Genomic DNA, 19,777 nt, shown 5'->3' with positions numbered 1-19,777 from the left:
GTTTAATGACAACTTTGTAAATAGAGCTTTTAATATTGCACATCATGCCAAGTGGGTGACTACCACCATATATTAACACAGCAAGTTAATAAATAATAGCAATTGTTCCATCCATTTGTCTATATGTATATTATAGTTCAGTTTAGGATATTATTCTAGAAAGATTTTACTACCTATAAAGCCTTTTCTATAAGTAGAAAAGGTGCTTTTTGAAAATCACATCTACTAACATGAATGCAAGAAGAACATAAGCAATGCCTCTGCTGAGTCAGACCTGAGGTCGATCGTGCCCAGCAGTCCACTCACACGGTGGCCCAACAGGTCCAGGACCTGTGCAGTAATCCTCTATCTATATCCCTCTATCCCCTTTTCCAGCAGGAAATTGTCTAATCCTTTCTTGAACCCCAGTACCGTACTCTGACCTATTACGCCCTCTGGAAGCGCATTCCAGGTGTCCACCACACGTTTGGTAAAGAAGAACTTCCTAGCATTCGTTTTGAATCTCTCTGCTTTCAACTTTTCTGAATGCCCTCTTGTTCTTTTATTATTCGAAAGTTTGAAGAATCTGTCCCTCTCTACTCTCTCTATGCCCTTCATGATCTTGTAAGTCTCTATCATATCCCCTCTAAGTCTCCTCTTCTCCAGGGAAAAGAGACCCAGTTTCTCCAATCTCTCAGCGTATGAAAGGTTTTCCATCCCTTTTATCAGATGTGTCGCTCTCCTCTGAACCCTCTCGAGTAACGCCATGTCCTTCTTAAGCTACGGTGACCATTATTGGACGCAGTACTCCAGATGCGGACACAACATTGCCCGATACAACGGCAGGATAACTTCTTTCGTTTTGGTAGTAATACCCTTCTTGATTATACCTAGCATTCTATTTGCTCTCTTAGCGGCCGATGCGCACTGTGCTTTCGGCTTCATTGTCATGTCCACCATTACCCCCAAGTCCCTTTCTTGGGCACTCTCATTCAATAACATCCCTCCCATCGTATAGTTGTACCTCGGGTTTCTGCTTCCCACATGTAATACTTTACATTTCTCAACATTGAACTTTATCTGCCATCTCGTCGGGAGAGGGAGGGAAGTGCAGAATATAAGCTTAAAAAATAAGCTTAGACATGCATAGATGATGAGCATACATATGCCTGCCTTGGATATTAGTGTGTTTAAACTGGTACTTTAATGGAGCTACTTCTGGATACTTTCTTTATAAAAGCATGTTGGCTCCTATGTTGGTTTAACCAAGTACCAAAACTTCAAAACGAATCCAAAAAACAATACAGAATACTCAAACTACCTCTAGACTGGAGACTACTTCTACTACTGGAAGCAGGTAAAACTCTGGATCTTCTCCCAAGCCTTTAATACATAGGGTGATTGTTTACTGTATACTCATTCTGCACCTACTGTAGAATAGCTTGCTACACATGCTGTAACTTAAATCATTTTCACCCCCTGCTGCTGCAACAGCCACCCTAACAAGCTCATTCCCACCCCCGTTGCTGCTGCTGCCACAACAGGAATGGGCCAGGCACATGCAGCTACTGCATGAGGCCGGCCCACAAGCCTTCTGACATCAGGGGAAGGCTTGTAGGCTGCCTGCGTGCAGATGCTGCATGCACCTGGCCCGTTCCTGTTGCCGCGGAGTTGGCAGGGGGTAGGAATGGAGCGTGTTGGGTGGCAGAGTCGACTTCGGCGGTGGAGCAGGGAGGAAGCTGTGGTAACGGTGACTTCAGCGGGGGGACAGGCAAGGAGAGATGGTGGTGGTAACCAGCCCGCATACGGAGAGATGGTGGTGGTAACAAGCCCGCATACTTCCAACAGGTGACCCATGTACCCTCTGGGGTACGCATACCGCAGGTTGAGAAACACTGTTCCAGGATATCCTCTGGGGTTCAGGGGGCTCTTCAGGCAGGATATTTTTAAAACAAACAAGAGGAATTATATATATATATATATTTTTTTTTACTGAAGGAATAGTTAAGCTCTGGAACTCGTTGCCAGAGGATGTTGTTACAGTGGTTAGCATAGCTAGGTTTGGACAAGTTACTGGAGGGAAAGTCCATAATCTGCTATTGAGACAGAAGTGAGGGAAGCCACTGCTTGCCCTGGATTGGTAGCATGGAATGTTGTTACTATATAGGTTTCTGCCAGGTACTATCACTTGGATTGGCCACTTTTGGAAACAGGAGACTGGGCTAGACAGGCCATTGGTATGATCCAATATGGCTCTTCTTATGTAGATAAATGTATCCCTTGTTTTCTCCACTTATTTTGAACTCTTGCATGTTAATGAGCTGTTTGACAGTGTGTATGCAGTGGACCTTTGATCATAGTTACCATATTGTTGTTTGTAGTTCTGTATATTTACAGTAGGAGTTCACTATTTTGGGTCACTGTAAGTGGATCATATAAATAGATATCCTGCTTTTATACAGATAATTTATCCATATAAGTTTAAGACTGAAAGTTAAAAAAAAAGACAAAGAATTTTAAAAAATGCTTATAATAACATATCCTATAACCATTCTGAGCTCTTTGGGGAAAATGGGATAGAAAATGAATTAAATAAATAGAACTATAGGTCATAAGCATTGTATACAGAGAAACAAACAAAAACAAACAGGAAAATTAGTAAGATGCTGTATATCAGTGATATTCAACACAATCCTCAAGGACCACCTGGCCATTTGGGTTTTCAAACTCTCTATCATCCCTATTCATTGTGGATATCCTGAAAACCCGACTGGCCAGGTGGTCCCTGAGGACTGGGTTGAATACCACTGCTGTAGATGACTGAGTTCTAAATTCTTGTTTAAATAGGTGGGCTTTAAGGGTTTTCTTAACACCTAGGAGGGCTGGAAGGTTCTTGATGTACTCTTTAGTGGGAAATCATTCCAAAGCTTGGACCTTATGTAATGAAAGAAGAGTCAATTTTCTGATAGTGGCGGAAAGAGAGTAAATTGTCTATTTTAGTTCTCAATGCAATTAAAATGAGGAGCTTTTCAGACAAAATTCAGTGTATACGTATTCTCCCTAATTCTATTTATGTGCTCAAAATTGCACATGCAAATTTGGCATGTGTCCAGTTTGTGCATGCCATTTAACCAAATAATGAGACAATTAGGATATAATTTGTATTAATCCCACTGGCAATTTGATTTGTAAGTTTTTCCTGTTAGCCTTTTGATGATGCAATAAACTATCCAAAGTGGAAACAGCCATATAGCAAAAGCAAAAAATAGTTTCACAAGTGAAAACACATTATTAGTATGTATTGGAGGGAACCACAATCATCCAATGTGACTTCCAACACTGAAATCATAAATACATAAACAGTGGAGAAAAACAGACCTCACTACAATGACTGCCGGGCTGCAAGGTACCCAGAGCAGTCTGTATCATCATTGGTCTGCGAAAAAACTCCACACATGAAAATAGTTAATCATGCATTCTCATAGTCCTTTAAATATATTTATATTTCAAATCTTTAATAAATATGGTTGACAAATTCTCTGGCTCCACACCAACAGACTTAAATAAGGGTGGCTGCAACTGGCTAAGTTATTATAATAAAGTCCAAAACCAAAGAAAAGTGAACATTTGTTTTCACACCAATTATCTTGTATATCCTTCACAGTCTTAGGAACGTAGTCCTTATGTTGTCAATATAAGCAAATCATGACAGAGGGTACTCCTGTTTTGCATTTCAAAGGTGCTACATCAGGGGAAACTGAAAAAATAGTAAACTTTTCACACGCCAAAACAAAAAGAAAACTGTGGCTTGATTAGCAAACATGGCTGCCATGTAACCCTGAACTAACCACATGCAAAAATAACAGTCTGGGTGATGATTTGTTGGTTCACGCCACTCCATGGGTACAGCGAAAGGCATCTTCTTCCGTTTTCCATTCAGCTACTGTGTTAATCCGGAATAGCAGATAGTGTAACACACATGAGGTGCCCATGCTTTATCTTGGTCGCCAACTTTACAGCCAAAATAATGCTTGTATGCACTTTGAAGTCTGCTGGTCAGATTCTTTCGCTGATCTTGTGCAGTAAATTGTCTGCAGACATAACAGAAATGATCAGGATGGTTAAAACAACCTCGTCTGTTCATAATACTTATAATACCGTAGACAAAAACAAACAAAATATAAAAATTCACAGGTAGAAAAAGCAGCACAATCACTTTTTAGTATTAATTTTCAAATTACTGGTATATGTGATCGATGAACTGTCCTAAAATGCAATATTGTGTTACAGAAACTGTAAAATGCCGATGCTTCACGGTAGCATTATTAATGAAAATGATATAAACACAAACTGACACATAACTAAAAACCAGGATGTGATAGATGAAAACTGTTTTCAGAGTTAGAGTCTACATGTGGCTCTTGTTAAGGTACAGGTGACAGAACTCCAGTAGCAAAATGCTTGTTGACCTAATTTAGGGTTCCTTTTACTAATCTTCAAGAGAGGTGTGGCGCAGTGGTTGAAGCTACAGCCTCAGCACCCTGGGGTTGTGGGTTAAAACCTGCGCTGCTCCTTGTGATCCTGGGCAAGTCACTTAATCCTTCATGGCCCCAGGTACGTTAGATAGATTGTGAGCCCACCGGGACAGATAGGGAAAATGCTTGAGTACCTGATTGTAAAACCGCTTAGATAACCTTGATAGGCGGTATATAAAATCCTAATAAAACTTAATAATAAGTAAATTCTCCAACGCTCATAGATATTCCTATAAGCGTTAGAGCATTTACCTCGTTGGCCCATGGTAGAAATCTCTATTGTGGTGTAGTAAAAACCAGTGTTAGTTTCTGAAAGCTGCAGCTGAGAAATGTCCCAGTCAATATTCAAAGTGAATTATGTGTGCAGGAGAGGTTGTTGCCCACTTAAATCACTTGGGTCTGCCTAACCACCAATATTGAGTGGCACTTTATTGGGCAGGACTATTGAATATTGACACTGGCTGAAGAAAAAGTGGGCAGGTCAGGTGCAGTAGTAAGGAGGCAGTATTGGGGAGGAGCTGAGGATTATGAAGGTGCTGCTGTCAACCTTCATTCTCATAAGCTGCCCTAAATTTACCAACTTTGCTATGCAGACCCCAACAGTGAATACTGGCTGGGACCCGCATAACTATTGAAGGACTATATAGAGCCCTGGAAACCCCATCCCAGACCCTGAAAAAGCTCGCTCCTTCCCTTCCCTGTACCACCATGCAGAACAAGCCAACCTTTCTCCCTCCCTCCCTTCCCCTTGGAAACAGCCTCCAACCACCCTTCCCAAGCCTACATATTTATCCCTGGTGGTTTGGGGGTCTGTTTCCAGGAAAGAGGTTAGGAAGGTTGATTTATTATGTATGGCAGCAGGGACGGCAAGGGGGCTTCCAAGGTTTCATAGAACCTTTCAATATTTTTGTAGTTCCTGGCTAATATTCAGCCACGACCTGCATAAGCCCTGTTGGTCACCACTGGGCAAATTAGCTTTTACTAAACTGTGGTAAGCAATAAGCAGATTATAAAGGCACTACCGCGGGATCCCATGGTAGTTTTTGGATCAGCATGTGCTTCCCACATATTAAAAATACTGTAGATTTTATTTTTTAGTGTGGGTGATGTGTTTATGGGCTGAGAGTAGGCATGCCTGCACTAATTGGTTAGCACAGCTACATTGTCTTGCACAAACTGATTAGTATATAATTGCCAAAGGAGCTCTTCCACCTAGTAATTATGTGGTGGTGAGGACTTTTGCACTAATATCTACACCCTAATTTGGATCTTGATCTTATTATTTGGTTGTGTGCCTGTGAGCTTGAAATCCTTCTTTCTATTTTTGATGTTGGCAATCAAAGTCCTCATTTCGGTGGGCAAACAGCTTGTTTATCCACAAAATCCTCCTTATGTGATATGTTTTGTAATTATTATGCTAAAGTCATGTTTCCGCGTTTAGGTCCGCTTGGCAATTGCTGAGAAGGCACTGAAATGTGAAGAACATGATGTGAGTCTTCCACTGAGTGAGCACAATGAGCCTTGGTTTATGCGGTTGAACCCTGCCGGAGAAGTACCTGTTTTAATCCATGGGGACCATATTGTCTGTGAAGCAGCTCAGATCATTGATTACCTTGAACAGACTTTCATAGATGGTAATTCCAAAGATCTTCATATCACTTATTTATTTATTTACAACATTTCTGTTCCACACTATCATTCAGTTTCTATGAAACAACACAATATAGTCTCTAAATTTCTAAAATCACTATGTACTTTCAACATGCTGGTTCTAGTGATACTGATTATTACACAACTACACCACAGTAATATAGTACAGTTGTACTTCAGATCAACATGAGAGATATGCACCTTTAAATGAGTATTTTTAATGAGAATTTGAATGTTTTGAAGTCAGTTATCGCTCAAATTCACTAGAAACATAGAAACATGATAATAATAATAATAACAGTTTATATACCGCAGGACCGTGAAGTTCTATGCGGTTTACAAAGATTAAAAGATGGTACAAATAGATTGAACTTAACATGGTGGAAGCTAGTGATTAACAGCTCAAGGGATCAGTTATTGAGGAGAAAGAGTTGTACGGGTCAGCTGTCTAGATATTTCAGGAACAGATATATTTTTAGGCATTTCCTGAATTCCTCATAAGTACCGTATTTTCGCGGATATAACGCGCACCTGTGTAAAACGCGCACAGGGGTATAGCGCGCAGAAATCACGATGATATGTACCAAAACTTTTCTATACCGCACTCAGGCATATAACGCGCATGATGCCCGACGCTCCTTTCGCCCGCCCTGACTTTCCGTGCGCTGTCCCGACTCTCCGTTCACCCCCCCTGACTTCCGTGCACTGTCCCCCCTTGAAGTCCTGTCCCCCCTTGAAGGTCTGTCCCCATCCTGAAAGCCTGATGCCCCCCCCCGACGTCCGATACATCCCCCCCCCCCGGCAGGACCACTCGCACCCTCACCCCGAAGGACCGCCGACTCCCCAACAATATCGGGCCAGGAGGGAGCCCAAACCCTCCTGGCCACGGCGACCCCCTAACCCCACCCCGCACTACATTACGGGCAGGAGGGATCCCAGGCCCTCCTGCCCTCGACGCAAACCCCCCTCCCCCCCCAACGACCGCCCCCCCCCCAAGAACCTCCGCCCGTCCCCCAGCCGACCCGCGACCCCCCTGGCCGACCCCCACGACCCCCCCACCCCCCTTCCCCGTACCTTTGGAAGTTGGCCGGACAGACGGGAGCCAAACCCGCCTGTCCGGCAGGCAGCCAACGAAGGAATGAGGCCGGATTGGCCCATCCGTCCTAAAGCTCCGCCTACTGGTGGGGCCTAAGGCGCGTGGGCCAATCAGAATAGGCCCTGGAGCCTTAGGTCCCACCTGGGGGCGCGGCCTGAGGCACATGGGCCAAACCCGACCATGTGTCTCAGGCCGCGCCCCCAGGTGGGACCTAAGGCTCCAGGGCCTATTCTGATTGGCCCACGCGCCTTAGGCCCCACCAGTAGGCGGAGCTTTAGGACGGATGGGCCAATCCGGCCTCATTCCTTCGTTGGCTGCCTGCCGGACAGGCGGGTTTGGCTCCCGTCTGTCCGGCCAACTTCCAAAGGTACGGGGAAGGGGGGTGGGGGGGTCGTGGGGGTCGGCCAGGGGGGTCGCGGGTCGGCTGGGGGGGCGGTCGGAGGTTCTTGGGGGGGGGGCGGTCGTTGGAGGGAGGGGGGTTTGCGTCGAGGGCAGGAGGGCCTGGGATCCCTCCTGCCCGTAATGTAGTGCGGGGTGGGGGTAGGGGATCGCCGTGGCCAGGAGGGTTTGGGCTCCCTCCTGGCCCGATATTGTCGGGAAGTCGGCGGTCCTTCGGGGGGGGGATGTATCGGACGTTGGGGAGTCGGCCGGGCAAGAGGGCTTGGGCTCCCTCTTGCTCCGATCGTGGATGCGGGTGCGGGTGGGAGCGCGTGCGAGCGGTCGTTCGGGGGGGGGGTGCGAGCGGTCCTGCTGGGGGGGTGAATCGGGCGTCGGGCGGGGTGGGAACTATGTTTAAAAACTTTTCTATACCGCGCTCAGGCATATAACGCGCGAGGGGTATGCGCGGTAGGTAAAATCGCGTATAACGCGTGCGTTATATCCGCGAAAATACGGTAGTAGGCTTAAGCAATTGTTCTAGATCTTTACCCCATAATGCTGCCTGATGTGAGAAAAGGTGTTGATGGTGTCTTTTGAGTTTACATCCTCTAACTGGAGGGGAAACGAAGTTCAAATGTGAACTTCTCTTATGTCTGTTGGCTGAGAAGGAGAAAAGGTCAGTTATGTATTTAGGGGCTAGACCATATAGTCTTTAAAGCAGAAACAGGCAAATTTAAACTTTACGTGTGCCTCCATCGGCAGCCAATGCAGCTGTCAGTAGTAAGGTGTCACATGATCAAACTTCTTCAGCCTGAAAATCAGTTTGACCGCTGCATTTTGCACTAATTGTAATCGTCGCATATTCTTTTGGGAAATTGTTAAATAGGCGACGTTACAGTAATCAAGTTGACTCAGTACGAGGGATTGTACCAGGATTCTAAATGCTGGCATATCATAATATGATTTAATGGATCGAAGTTTCCAGAGAGTGAAAAAACCCTATCTGATTAAGGAGTCTACCTGGTCCTTCATGGTTAAACACTGGTCTAGTGTTATACCCAATACCTTCATAGTAGACTGAATAGGATAACTAAGGTTATTGATGCATAGCGGTGTTTTGGTGTCAAGCGGGTGTGGCAAAGCTACAAAAAATTTTGTTTTTTCTGAATTAAGTTTCAGTTTGAATTCAGTCATCCATTGCTCCATCAAATTTAGTGCTTCTGATGCCTTGGGAGTTAGTAAATGGATGCCGAGAGAGAGAGAGAGTTAGTAAATGGAATGATGATCGTAAAGTCATCTGCATAACTGAATAATTTTATCCCCAGCTGGGTCAATTGTGCACCTAGTGAGGACATGTAGACCTTGAAAAGCAATGGGGATAGTGGTGATCCTTGCGGTACGCCAGATGGATTGCTCCAGGTACAGGACATAATTGAAACGTACTTGATAGGTACGGGACATAAAGAAGCCTCAAAACCAGTCCAGCACCTCTTCCCTAATACTAAGTGCATTCTAGGCAATGTAGCATTTTCCCATGGTCAACTAGGTCAAAGGCAGAGCTCATATCAAATTTCATGATCAGGGCATTAAGGTCCTTACTGAACAAGAGATGCAGATTATCTAAGATAGCCGCAATTACTGTACCAGTACTGAACAAAGGTCTAAAACCAGATTGCGTTTCATGCAAGAGAGAGAACTGATCAAGATATTCCATCAGTTGGGTATGTACCAATCCTTCCATGATTTTTACAATAAATGAAATGGATGCTACTGGTCTATAGTTGGTTGCCAGTGCTGATAATTCTTTGCTATTTTTTGGAATTGGGGTTATTATTATGTGACCATTATTAATAATAATAATAACTTTATTTTTGTATACCACCATACCCAGAGAGTTCTAGGCGGTTAACATCAATTAAACAAAATTTAAAAGAGTTACAATTGATAAGATTTACAAACAACGAGGTCGTTGAGGTATGCATGAAGGGGTTGAACAAGTCATTGGAGTTCGGTTGGAAGAGAGCGATAAGAAGGAGTAAAGTGAGAGTTCAGATCATTGGTGGGAGGGGAGAGAAGAGGAAGAAAGGGGATTAGGAATTCTGTCCGTGGAATAAATGAGTTTTGAGAAGTTTTCTGAAATCGAGGTAGGTGGGGGCCTCAAGAGTAATTTGGGCTAGCCATGGGTTCTGTTTGGCCGCCTGGAAGGCGAAGGTTTTGTCGAAGAACCTTTTGAAGTGATATAGTTTTGGGGAGGGGAAGGCGAAAAGGTTGATTCTACGTGAGTTCTTTTTGTTGCAGAGGGATGAGGTAGCTCGGAGTTAGACCAAATAAAGTTTTGTAGCCAAAGCATGCAAACTTGAATAGGATTCTAGATTCAAAAGGTAGCCAGTGTAGTTTGTGGTAGAAAGGAGTGATGTGTTCCCATTTGTTCAAGCCAAATATAAGGCGGACGGCGGTGTTCTGGATCATTTTCAGTCTTCTAATGGTTTTCTTCGTGGAGCCCAAGTAAATGATATTGCAGTAGTCAAGGATGCTAAGAATGGAGGATTGTACTAAAAGGCGGAATGAGGTGTTGTCGAAGTATTTTTTTATGGTGCGTAGTTTCCAGAGCACCAAGATGCATTTCCTGACTGTAATATTTGTATGATTATCCATGGATAGATGTTTGTCTAGGGTGACTCCCAGTATTTTTAAGGATTGTTCGAGGGGGGAAGCCGTTCCTTTCACTTGAATTATGGTGTCTTTGATTTTGTCGTTGGGGGTAGCTAGGAAGAATTTGGTTTTGTCGGGGTTTAATTTCAGTCTGTAGGATTGCATCTAGAGTTCTATCTGAGTAAGTGAGCTTGAAAGAGAGGTGAGCAACTCTGGTGTGAAACTGGTTAGTGGGATGACTATTGTGATGTCATATGCATAGATGAAGAATTTGAGCTTGAGGCTTTGCATGAGGTTTCCCAGGGAGGCGAGGTAGATGTTAAACAGGGTGGGGGAGAGGGGGGAGCCTTGTGGGACACCACAGGCATTATCCCAGCTGTATTAGTGAGGAACTTTCCATTTTTTAGGTAATAGGCTAAGTAATTCAGCAAAGATAGTTTAAATTCTAATGGAGCCGCTTTCATAATTTCCGGGGGACATGAGTCCAGACTGCAGTATGATTTAGAGTATTTGCTATATAGTTTGATATAATTATTCCATTCTAAATCTTGAAAGGAGCTCCAGATCATGTCTGCTGGTATTTCATTTCCTTGTATGGTTAGCTATTTGATGACCATTAGTGTCATTTGTCGAACAGTTGTTTCTTAGGTTTTTAATATTTTAATCGAATTGCTGTGCTAAATCATTTGCTGAAGGTAGTTTAATATTGTGCATGAGTTGAGTGTGGCGTGTGGTGTCAAATACATTCGTAACCAAGTTGAACAGCTCTTTTGTATTGATTCCTTTTGAACTAGTGCTAGATAAGTTGATTTTAGAAGAGTAGAATGCTTTACGTTTGTCTTTTATCAGTTGTTTGTAGTTTTTTATGTTAGATCTCCAGTTGTTACGGTCTGACAATTCTCCTGTTTTTTCCAAATTCTTTCCAGTCGTCTTATTAGTTGTTTCATTTTTAGAAGTTCGGTGTCAAACCATTTGTTATATTTATTTGTGCAGCTTTTGCTATTTCATTTAGGGGCAATTTTATCTAAAATGGATGTGCTCGTTTTCATCCAGTGATCCCAGAAATCGACTCCTTCTCCTATTTCCGCTTGTAGTTCTTATTGTGACCAATATTCTTCTGGATTGATATAACCCCTTGTGTGATGTTCTCTTTTTATCCTTGGATATGTTTTAGATTTTAAATGAGTCCAGATTAATTTGAAATAATAAGTAAAATGGTCAGACCAGATATCGTGACACCAGGTGCCATCAGGTAGAGAGATGGCAGGGTCTAAAATTTCCTTTGTGGACATAGCTACCACATCTAAGTGATGACCTTTTTCATGTATTTGTATGGGCAAAGGGAGATTATAATTGAGTAGAGATAGAAAGTTTTTAAAGTCTTTCATATCTGGATTGTCCTCTTCATCTAGGTATATGTTTATGCCACCTGCGATGATATTGTAAGAAGGAATAATTGAATTATGTAGAACAAATTCATAAAAGTCCTCTTTGGCTTTTGGCCAGCTTTTCACTGGAACATAGAATAATATGCAAGATAGGGATTCTTCTAGTTCCTTATTGCTAATTGTACAGGCTAAAGTTTCTAACTGATTGGTCATTTTGGAATCCAATAGTTCAAACTCAAATCCTTCCTTAAGAATAATTTCTAATCCTCCCCCTTTTCTTTCCTCACGGTTTAGCGTAAGAATTTTAAACTTATCTGGTTGAAGATCAATTATTATTGGATCTTCTTCAGACAATAGCCATGTTTCAGTTAGAAAAAGACAGGCTATTTGCTTGCTGATGATCCAATCTTTAATTAGGAAAGCTTTATTCCTGACAGATCTAGTATTAAGATATGCACAGGGAACAGAGGCAGATGTGATAGGCTTGATAGGAGTAGTGGTTCTGATAGGTTTTACTTTCCTTATTCTTTTTTTAGGGGTTCGTTGATGTCTTCCTTTATTTGAGATTACGTCAATATGATTTACCCTATCTTCTTGTGGGTTAATTATGTGCTTGATTGATAGATCAGGGTAATGGACTGAACGTAATTGTGGATAGAGTGAGTTAACATCTTTGATGCTACCGCTTATTAGATAGATCAGTAAAATCAATAGGAAATTCATGTTTGCAGGGTAATATGTCTCTTCCTGTCGCAATAGCTATATTGGTTTCCCTAACACTCCCAATTTCTAGTTTGTTTAGTTGATAGCAAACAGATTGATATAGCCAGTAACTGATAGTAGTGGTTGTGTTGGGTGAGTTAGTTTTCCCAACCTCAGTCATGCATGCATCTAATATATGCGTACAACAATCACTTATGTGTTTAACATATGCATCGAAAACATGCTTCTAATATATGCATCCCATGCGTCTAATAAATGCGATTGGCAATCACATATGTGTCTAATACATGCATCAAATACGTCTAATACATGCGTCTAATGCGTCTAGTATATGCATTCCAGGCATCTAATACATGCGTTTAGCAATCACATATGCGTCTAACACATGCATCTACCAATTACACATGCATCTAACAATATGGCAAGTAAAATGCGGAGAACAAAAACTTTAGCAAAAAATCTTAACAGAAGAACCTTAGCAAAGAACCTTAGCAGGGTGGGAGGGAAGATGGAGGATCCTTTCCTCACTGTTCTGTCGGTTTGAAATCGACTGTGACACTCTCGTTGGCCCTTTTCCAAGGGCTGAAGTAGGCAGGTCAGTCCTTGGGGGCGGGACAAAGGCCCCAACGTTGGTTGTGCTGATCGGGTCGGCAGGGCAGGAAGAGAAGATGGAGGATCCTTTCCTCTCTGTTCTAGGAACCTCTTGTGGACGCAACCCTCATTTAAAGGTCTGGTTTGCGAGGTCCACTCCCGAAGTGAAGAGCAGGTTATTGCAATAGATGTTAGAGATCTAGGCGTGATTTTTGGTTCTTCTGAATGCTTCACCCAGTCGCTTCACAAAGTCGCACACTAAGGCGTACGCGCCTTTGCTGTGCGCCTTAGCTGGCGCGCCGAACGGCCACGCGCCGTTAGGCTGCTGCAGATTTAAAAGGGTTCCCGGCCACTTCTGGGGGGTGGAGCACGCTGACATGCCCAGCCCAGAAGGAAGAGAGGCGGCCTGGGAGCCCTGGAGATGTTGGTTGTGGCGCAATTCGCCGGTATCGGTGGGAGCAGGCAGAAAAGCAGGAGCAGGCGATCGGCTCAACTGCCGCAGTTTAAGAGGGTTCCCGGCTGCTTCGGGGGGGGGGGGGGGGGGGGGGCGGAGCACGCTCACATGCCCATCCCAGAAGGAAGAGAGGCGGCCTAGGAGCCCTGGAGATGTTGGTTGTGGTGCAATTCGCCGGTATTGGTGGGAGCAGGTAGGAAGGCAGGAGCAGATAAAGGCCAAATGGGCCATCTAGTTTGCCCATCCACAGTAACTCTTTCTCTGTCCAAGAGATCCCATGTGCTTATCCCAGGCCCTTTTGAATTCAGACACAGTCTCTGTTTCCATCACCTCTTCTGGGAGACTGTTCCATGCATCTACCACCCTTTCTGTAAAAAAGTTTTTCCTTAGATTACTCCAGAACCTATCACCTCTTAACTTCATCCTATGCCCTCTCATTGCAGAGTTTCCTTTCAAATGAAAGAGACTCAACTCAGGCGCATTTATATTATGTAGGTATTTAAACGTCTCTATCATATCTCCCCCCTCTCCCGTATTTTCTCCATAGTATACAGATTGAGATCTTTAAGTCTGTCCCCATACACCTTATGATGAAGACCACATATCATTTTAGAAGCCTTCGTCTGGACCGACTCCATCTTTTTATATCTTTTTGAAGGTGCGTCCTCCAGAATTCTACACAATATTCTAAATGAAGTCTCACCAAAACCTTATACAAGGGCATCAATACCTCCTTTTTCCTACTGGCAATACCTCTCCCTATGCACCCTAGCATCATTCTAGCTTTCGCCATCACATTTTCAACCATCACATACAATCACACCCAAGTTCTGCTCTTCTGACGTGCACATAAGTTCTTCACCCCCCTAAACTGTACCGTTCCCTCTGATTTTTGCAGCCCAAATGCAAGACCTTGCATTTCTTAGCATTAAATTTTTGCTGCCAAATTTCAGACCATTCTTCAAGCTTCACCAGGTCTTTCTTTATGTTAGTCACAACATCCGATGTGTCTACTCTATTGCAGATTTTGGTATTATCTGCAAAGAGGCAAATCTTACCCGACAACCCTTCAGCAATATCATTTATAAATTTTTTTAAAAAAAGAACAGGCCCATGAACAGAACCTTGAGGCACACCACTAGTAACATCTCTTTTCTCAGAGCGATCTCCATTGATCACTACCCTCTGTCACCTTCCACTGAACCAGTTCCTGACCCAGCCTGTCACTTTGGGACCCATCCCAAGGGCACTCAGTTTATTTATTAGACGTCTGTGTGGAACACTGTGGTATATTTAGATTTGCTAAAATCTAAATATACTACATCTAGTGCACTCCCTCTATCTAATTCGCTGGCCCAGTCAAAGAAATTGATCAGATTTGTCTGCCAAGACCTACCTCTAGTGAATCCATGTTGCCTCCAGTCCTGTAAGCCACAGGATTCCAGAAACTTGACTATTCTCCGTTTTAAAAGCGTTTCCATTAATTTGCTTACCACAGAAGTCAAACTTACCGGCCTGTAATTCCCTACTTCTTCCTTACTTCCACATTTGTGGAGAGGGACCACATTCGCCCTTCTCTAGTCCTCTGGTACCTCTCCCGACTCTAGAGACTCATTGAAAAGGCCAGTCAGCAGAGCTACCAGAACTTCCCTAAGTTTCTTCAGCACCCTCGGATGTACACCATCTGGTCCCATCGCTTTGTCTACCTTTATTTTAGCTAGCTCCTCATGAACACAACCCTCTGAAAGTACCTGGCCAAAACCCTAGGGGTAGCAACATTCCATGCTACTGATGCAGGACAAGCAGTGGCTTCCCACATGTCTTTCTTATATATTTTAAGTTAGAACTTCTGGCTAAAGGTGATGGGATTTGATATACTGCCTTTTCTGTGTGGTTTATGCAATCAAAGCAGTTTACATATTTTAGACAGGTACTTGTTTTGTACCTGGGGCAATGAAGTGTTAAATGACTTGCCCAGAATCACGAGGAGCTGCAGTGGGAATCAAGCTCTCAACCTCAGGGTACTGAAGCAGCTGCTCTAATCACTAGGCCACTGAAGTGTTAATTTTATTTATTTAAAAGTATATTAATCACACCATCTATAGTTCTGAGTAATTTCCAATAAATAGTTCAAAAGTAGAAGTCTTCAAATGGGCCTGTGGCTTATGGGGCCCCCATTCTGTTCGTGGTCAGGGCTGCCATGCCTCATACACAGGTTGCAGCAGTCTTCCTCTAGTCAGGTATCATGGTCTGGTCTCAGCCAGACCCCAGAACAAAGTCTACATATTCAGGCTTTTTCTCAGTGCCTCTGCTTCCCTGAGCTTCTCCTCAATCCACAGCTAGGGAAGATCTAGTTTCACACAAAGTTTTGCCTTCAGCCTTTCACACTTAATATTAAAGTCTTTAAATAATACAGACATTTCACCCTCATTTGAGTGCCACTCTACTTCCCCTGTATTTTCCTCAGCCCACAGCTAGGGAAGATCTCTCCTTCTGGAGACCTCTTTATCATGGGGCCTCTCCTGAATGATTCCACTATAGGGCATTTGAACTTCTCCTTGTGTTGTCCCATCCCCTTGACTCAGCAGAATTGTTCTACATACACTAAGGTGGCTTACTATTCTCTCTGTGAATTAATGCTTCCTGCTGTACAGTGATGTAATTGCAGTATCAGTGAGGGAGTACCCCTCATTTCTCCCCCATCACCAAATACCTCTATAAAAATGGGAAAAGAGATCCATCTAGAAAGCAGTGCCTGCTAATGCTCATATGAGGAGGTGCTGAAATGTTCTCAGCCCAACCAACCAACTTCCTAAATTCTGAGCATTATTTTGTCATGGTAGCTAAAAGAGTATTATCTTATTTCGTTAAGTGTCAATTTTCAGAAACAAAATTCTATCTTTTGACATTGTTTCAGAACATTGATTGAATCATATCCATGTCATTCTCTTCTTGGTTAGGCTAAGAACTTTTCAGCACTCCCACGTAGTATGGGAAATAAGATTCTGGTTCTAGAGACTGTGCAACAGGTTCCTTTGGGCATAGCATGCCTTTCTACACTGAGGCGCATGTTTCCTTCACTTGGGATATAGTTAAACACTATTCAGCTTTTAAATAGTATAGTATTGTATCTAAATATATTATTAATAAAGTTTAAAAAATGCTATCCTTATTGATAATATATTTAGATATAGTGCTATATTCGTTTGTCTAATTAACATTCTCAGATTCTAGTAACAGTATGCACTCTATCTATTGGAGGAAAGGCAGAAGATGGGGAGATATGATTGAGACATTTAAATACCTACATGGCGTAAACGTGCATGAGTCGAGTCTCATTTGAAAGGAAGCTCTGGAATGAGAGGACATAGAATGAGGTTAAGAGTTGATAGGGTCACGAGTAATCTAAGGAAATACTTTTTTACAGAAAGGGTTGTAGATGCATGGACCAGTCTCCTGGATGAGGTGGTAGAAACAGAAACTGTGTCTGAATTCAAGAAAATGTGGGATAGGCACATGGAATCTCTTAGAGAGAGGAAGAGATAATGGTTACTGCACATGTTTCTATATTTAGTTTTGTAATTTTTTAAAAAAACTTCATTTATATGAACCAGTTGTAGGTGATATATTTCTGCCAAACTCTCATATAATAATAATAATAGTAGTAGTTTTTTTATATATCGCCAAACCATAAGTTCATGGCGGTTTACACAATGATATTACACTAGGGAATAAAAATACGAAGTCATAAAACAATATTTAAAATAGAAAAAAACACAATTCAGAATAAAAGCACTAGGCAAAAGATACAACCTTGTAAGACGTAGAAAATAGTGATTACACAGTACTATTAATTATATAGTAAATAGAAATTACACAATACAGTTGATTGTATGAATAATCATAAATTGATTGGAAGCTTAATACCTTAAAAAATAAAATCAATTTTTCCTGTCAGTTGTTAAGGATAACCATGATATACAGTATAAGCATAAGGTAAATATGGTTGCACTGGTGATCCAATGTATGCAAATTTATCACATGCATATTCATTGTTCAAATTCTCAAGACATGAGTGATTGTGGGATCACCAGGCCAGATTTAGGAAGTTCTGGATTATCACTTAAAACTTGTTCATTGACCCTTGTTTATATATATTCAAGTGGAGTAACCTGGCAATTACATTAGCTTCCTCATGTGTTTCAGAAAATACCCCAAGACTAATGCCGGAAGAAGGAAGCATGTATTATCCAAGAGTACAACACTACAGAGAGCTCCTGGACTCTTTGCCTATGGATGCGTACACTCATGGTTGCATTTTACATCCAGAATTAACAGTAGATTCTATGATACCAGCTTATGCTACAACTAGAATTCGCAGTATGTATATACATATGTGAAATCTATATTGTTTTCTGTGGTGTTTTATTTGCTTTTGCTGGAGATTCTGGTTCTCAGACAATCTGTACCGCTAGGCGGCATTGCACATATCCTGGCATGCCCTTGGCAGCCACCTAGAGGGTGACAATTTGCATATCTTCATAGAGTGCACTTTGCAGCTGGGCATTCTTATAAGTGGATTCTGGAAAAAGCATGGACATGACACAATTATGTACATAATGTTCATGTACCCTACTCCGAAAGCCTGCCGTTTTAAAAGTTTTTTAGACAAACTCTAGCCTTTCAAGTGGGGAGAATGAACTCTTGGATGTGTTCTGTTATGGAATTCTACCTCTTACTTGTGTATCTCTACAATGTAGGCCCATGTATTTACAACAGTCCTATGGCTGGTGTAAGTGCTCATGCTTAAATGCATATGTGCATATATACGGTACCCAATTATTCTATACACAAGTATTCTATAAATTCACGTCTACATTCTTTATAGGCTCCAAATATGTGCCCTCTATAGAATTGTCCTCTTAATGCTGCACTGCAGTTAACATCACCTCAATAGGTGGCTCTGCACTTTATTATCTGCAACAGAGTCATTGTGCAGTAAGTGTATTGTCTCTGTATTAACTGAATGGGAAAATGTTGGGAACACCCACCACCTTAAGTGAGAGCATTTGCACTTCTCATGCTTTAATTGGTTATTAACACGTGATAATTGCAAAACCTTACCACATTTTAAATAGGCTGCTTAATGTCAAATTTAATTGAGGAGCAAGTCCATGCTCACACTATACTGCTAGAACTTAGAAGCAATGCTTGATGCTGTCATGGTGTCTGTTTCTCATTATTAGGTCAAATTGGCAACACTGAATCTGAACTTAAGAAACTTGCTCAGGAGAACCCAGATCTGCAGGATGCATATATAGCTAAACAAAAACGTCTTAAAGTAAGTCAAAGCAATCACTTCAGACTGGCCCCAATATCCCATGATAGTCTCATTCATAGATAGCGGAACCATTTTATATTTGGGGGCCCATGGGTTCGGGTGGGAGTGCCGGCAGAAGGGCTTGGGATACCTCTTGCTGGTTCATGGCCATTCGGGGGGGGGGGGGGGGAATTGCGATCGCAACAGGAGAGATTAGGCATCTCTTCTACCACGATCATTGCTGGTGGTGGGGGAGGGGGAGGGGGGATTCTGTAACTGATATTTGACAGATGCCTGTTACAGAATCCAGCTTTTAGGCGAAGGACTGGCCCCTCCTTCGCCTAAAAGGTCTTGTTTTGGGTGTTTGGGACTTGGACGATTCTTTGGTTGGAAATGTGTTTTAAGGTTAGATGTTGTGGTGGTCTGGGTGATTAAACTGCTGAACGTAAAGGTAGGCCATTCTCAAAAAAAACCCCTCATTTTGGACTTTTTTTTTTTTTTTTTTTTGAGAAAGGACATTTCTCAGCTGTTACTTTCAGTGTTTAGGGACTTAGGCTAAAAGGGGACTTAGACTTTTTTAAAATTATGCCCCTCCACGTCTCTAAGAGATTCCTTGGTTATAGATTATTTCAGGAAAAATAGCTTTTCAGCATACCAACTACCAAAGAAATAGGTGCTGTGTAGATATTCTTGACAAAAAGATATTCATAGGGTCACCACAACACTATATACACATTTACCAGTGCCCTGATCCTCCAACTGGACCTTAGCAAGTCCTTCGATCTGGTAGATCATGATCTAATGATGGGCTTCTTGAATTCATTTGGAATTACAGGTAATGTACACAAATGGTTCTAGAGATTCCTGAGAAAAAGATCTTATCAAACATATAGTGCAGGTAAATACTCTTCTCTAAGGACAGACTCCTGCGGAGTCCCACAAGGCTTTCCACTCTCACCAACACTGTTCAACATATACTTAGTCCCTTTGGCTAATTTACTATAAAGTCTA

The 19,777-nt window shown here is 42.4% G+C and overlaps 1 protein-coding gene across 5 annotated transcripts in view; it reads left to right on the top strand.

The window, feature by feature from the left end:
- Positions 1-19,777, top strand: part of GDAP1 (ganglioside induced differentiation associated protein 1) — a 47,642-nt gene that overhangs the window by 9,556 nt on the left and 18,309 nt on the right. For 3 of the 5 annotated variants that reach the window (XM_033934079.1, XM_033934082.1, XM_033934081.1), the window contains 3 exons: positions 5,956-6,148; positions 17,653-17,826; positions 18,693-18,787. In XM_033934079.1, coding sequence (XP_033789970.1) covers positions 5,956-6,148; positions 17,653-17,826; positions 18,693-18,787 — 462 coding nt within the window. The remainder of the gene's footprint in view (positions 1-5,955; positions 6,149-17,652; positions 17,827-18,692; positions 18,788-19,777) is intronic. The other 2 variants (XM_033934080.1, XM_033934083.1) reach the window with 1 other exon arrangement.

Source organism: Geotrypetes seraphini, chromosome 2, assembly GCF_902459505.1.
Source record: "Geotrypetes seraphini chromosome 2, aGeoSer1.1, whole genome shotgun sequence".
Lineage (NCBI taxonomy): Eukaryota > Metazoa > Chordata > Amphibia > Gymnophiona > Dermophiidae > Geotrypetes > Geotrypetes seraphini.
The sequence above is the reverse complement of the archived record's forward strand: the minus strand, read 5'-3'. Positions and strand labels throughout refer to the sequence as shown.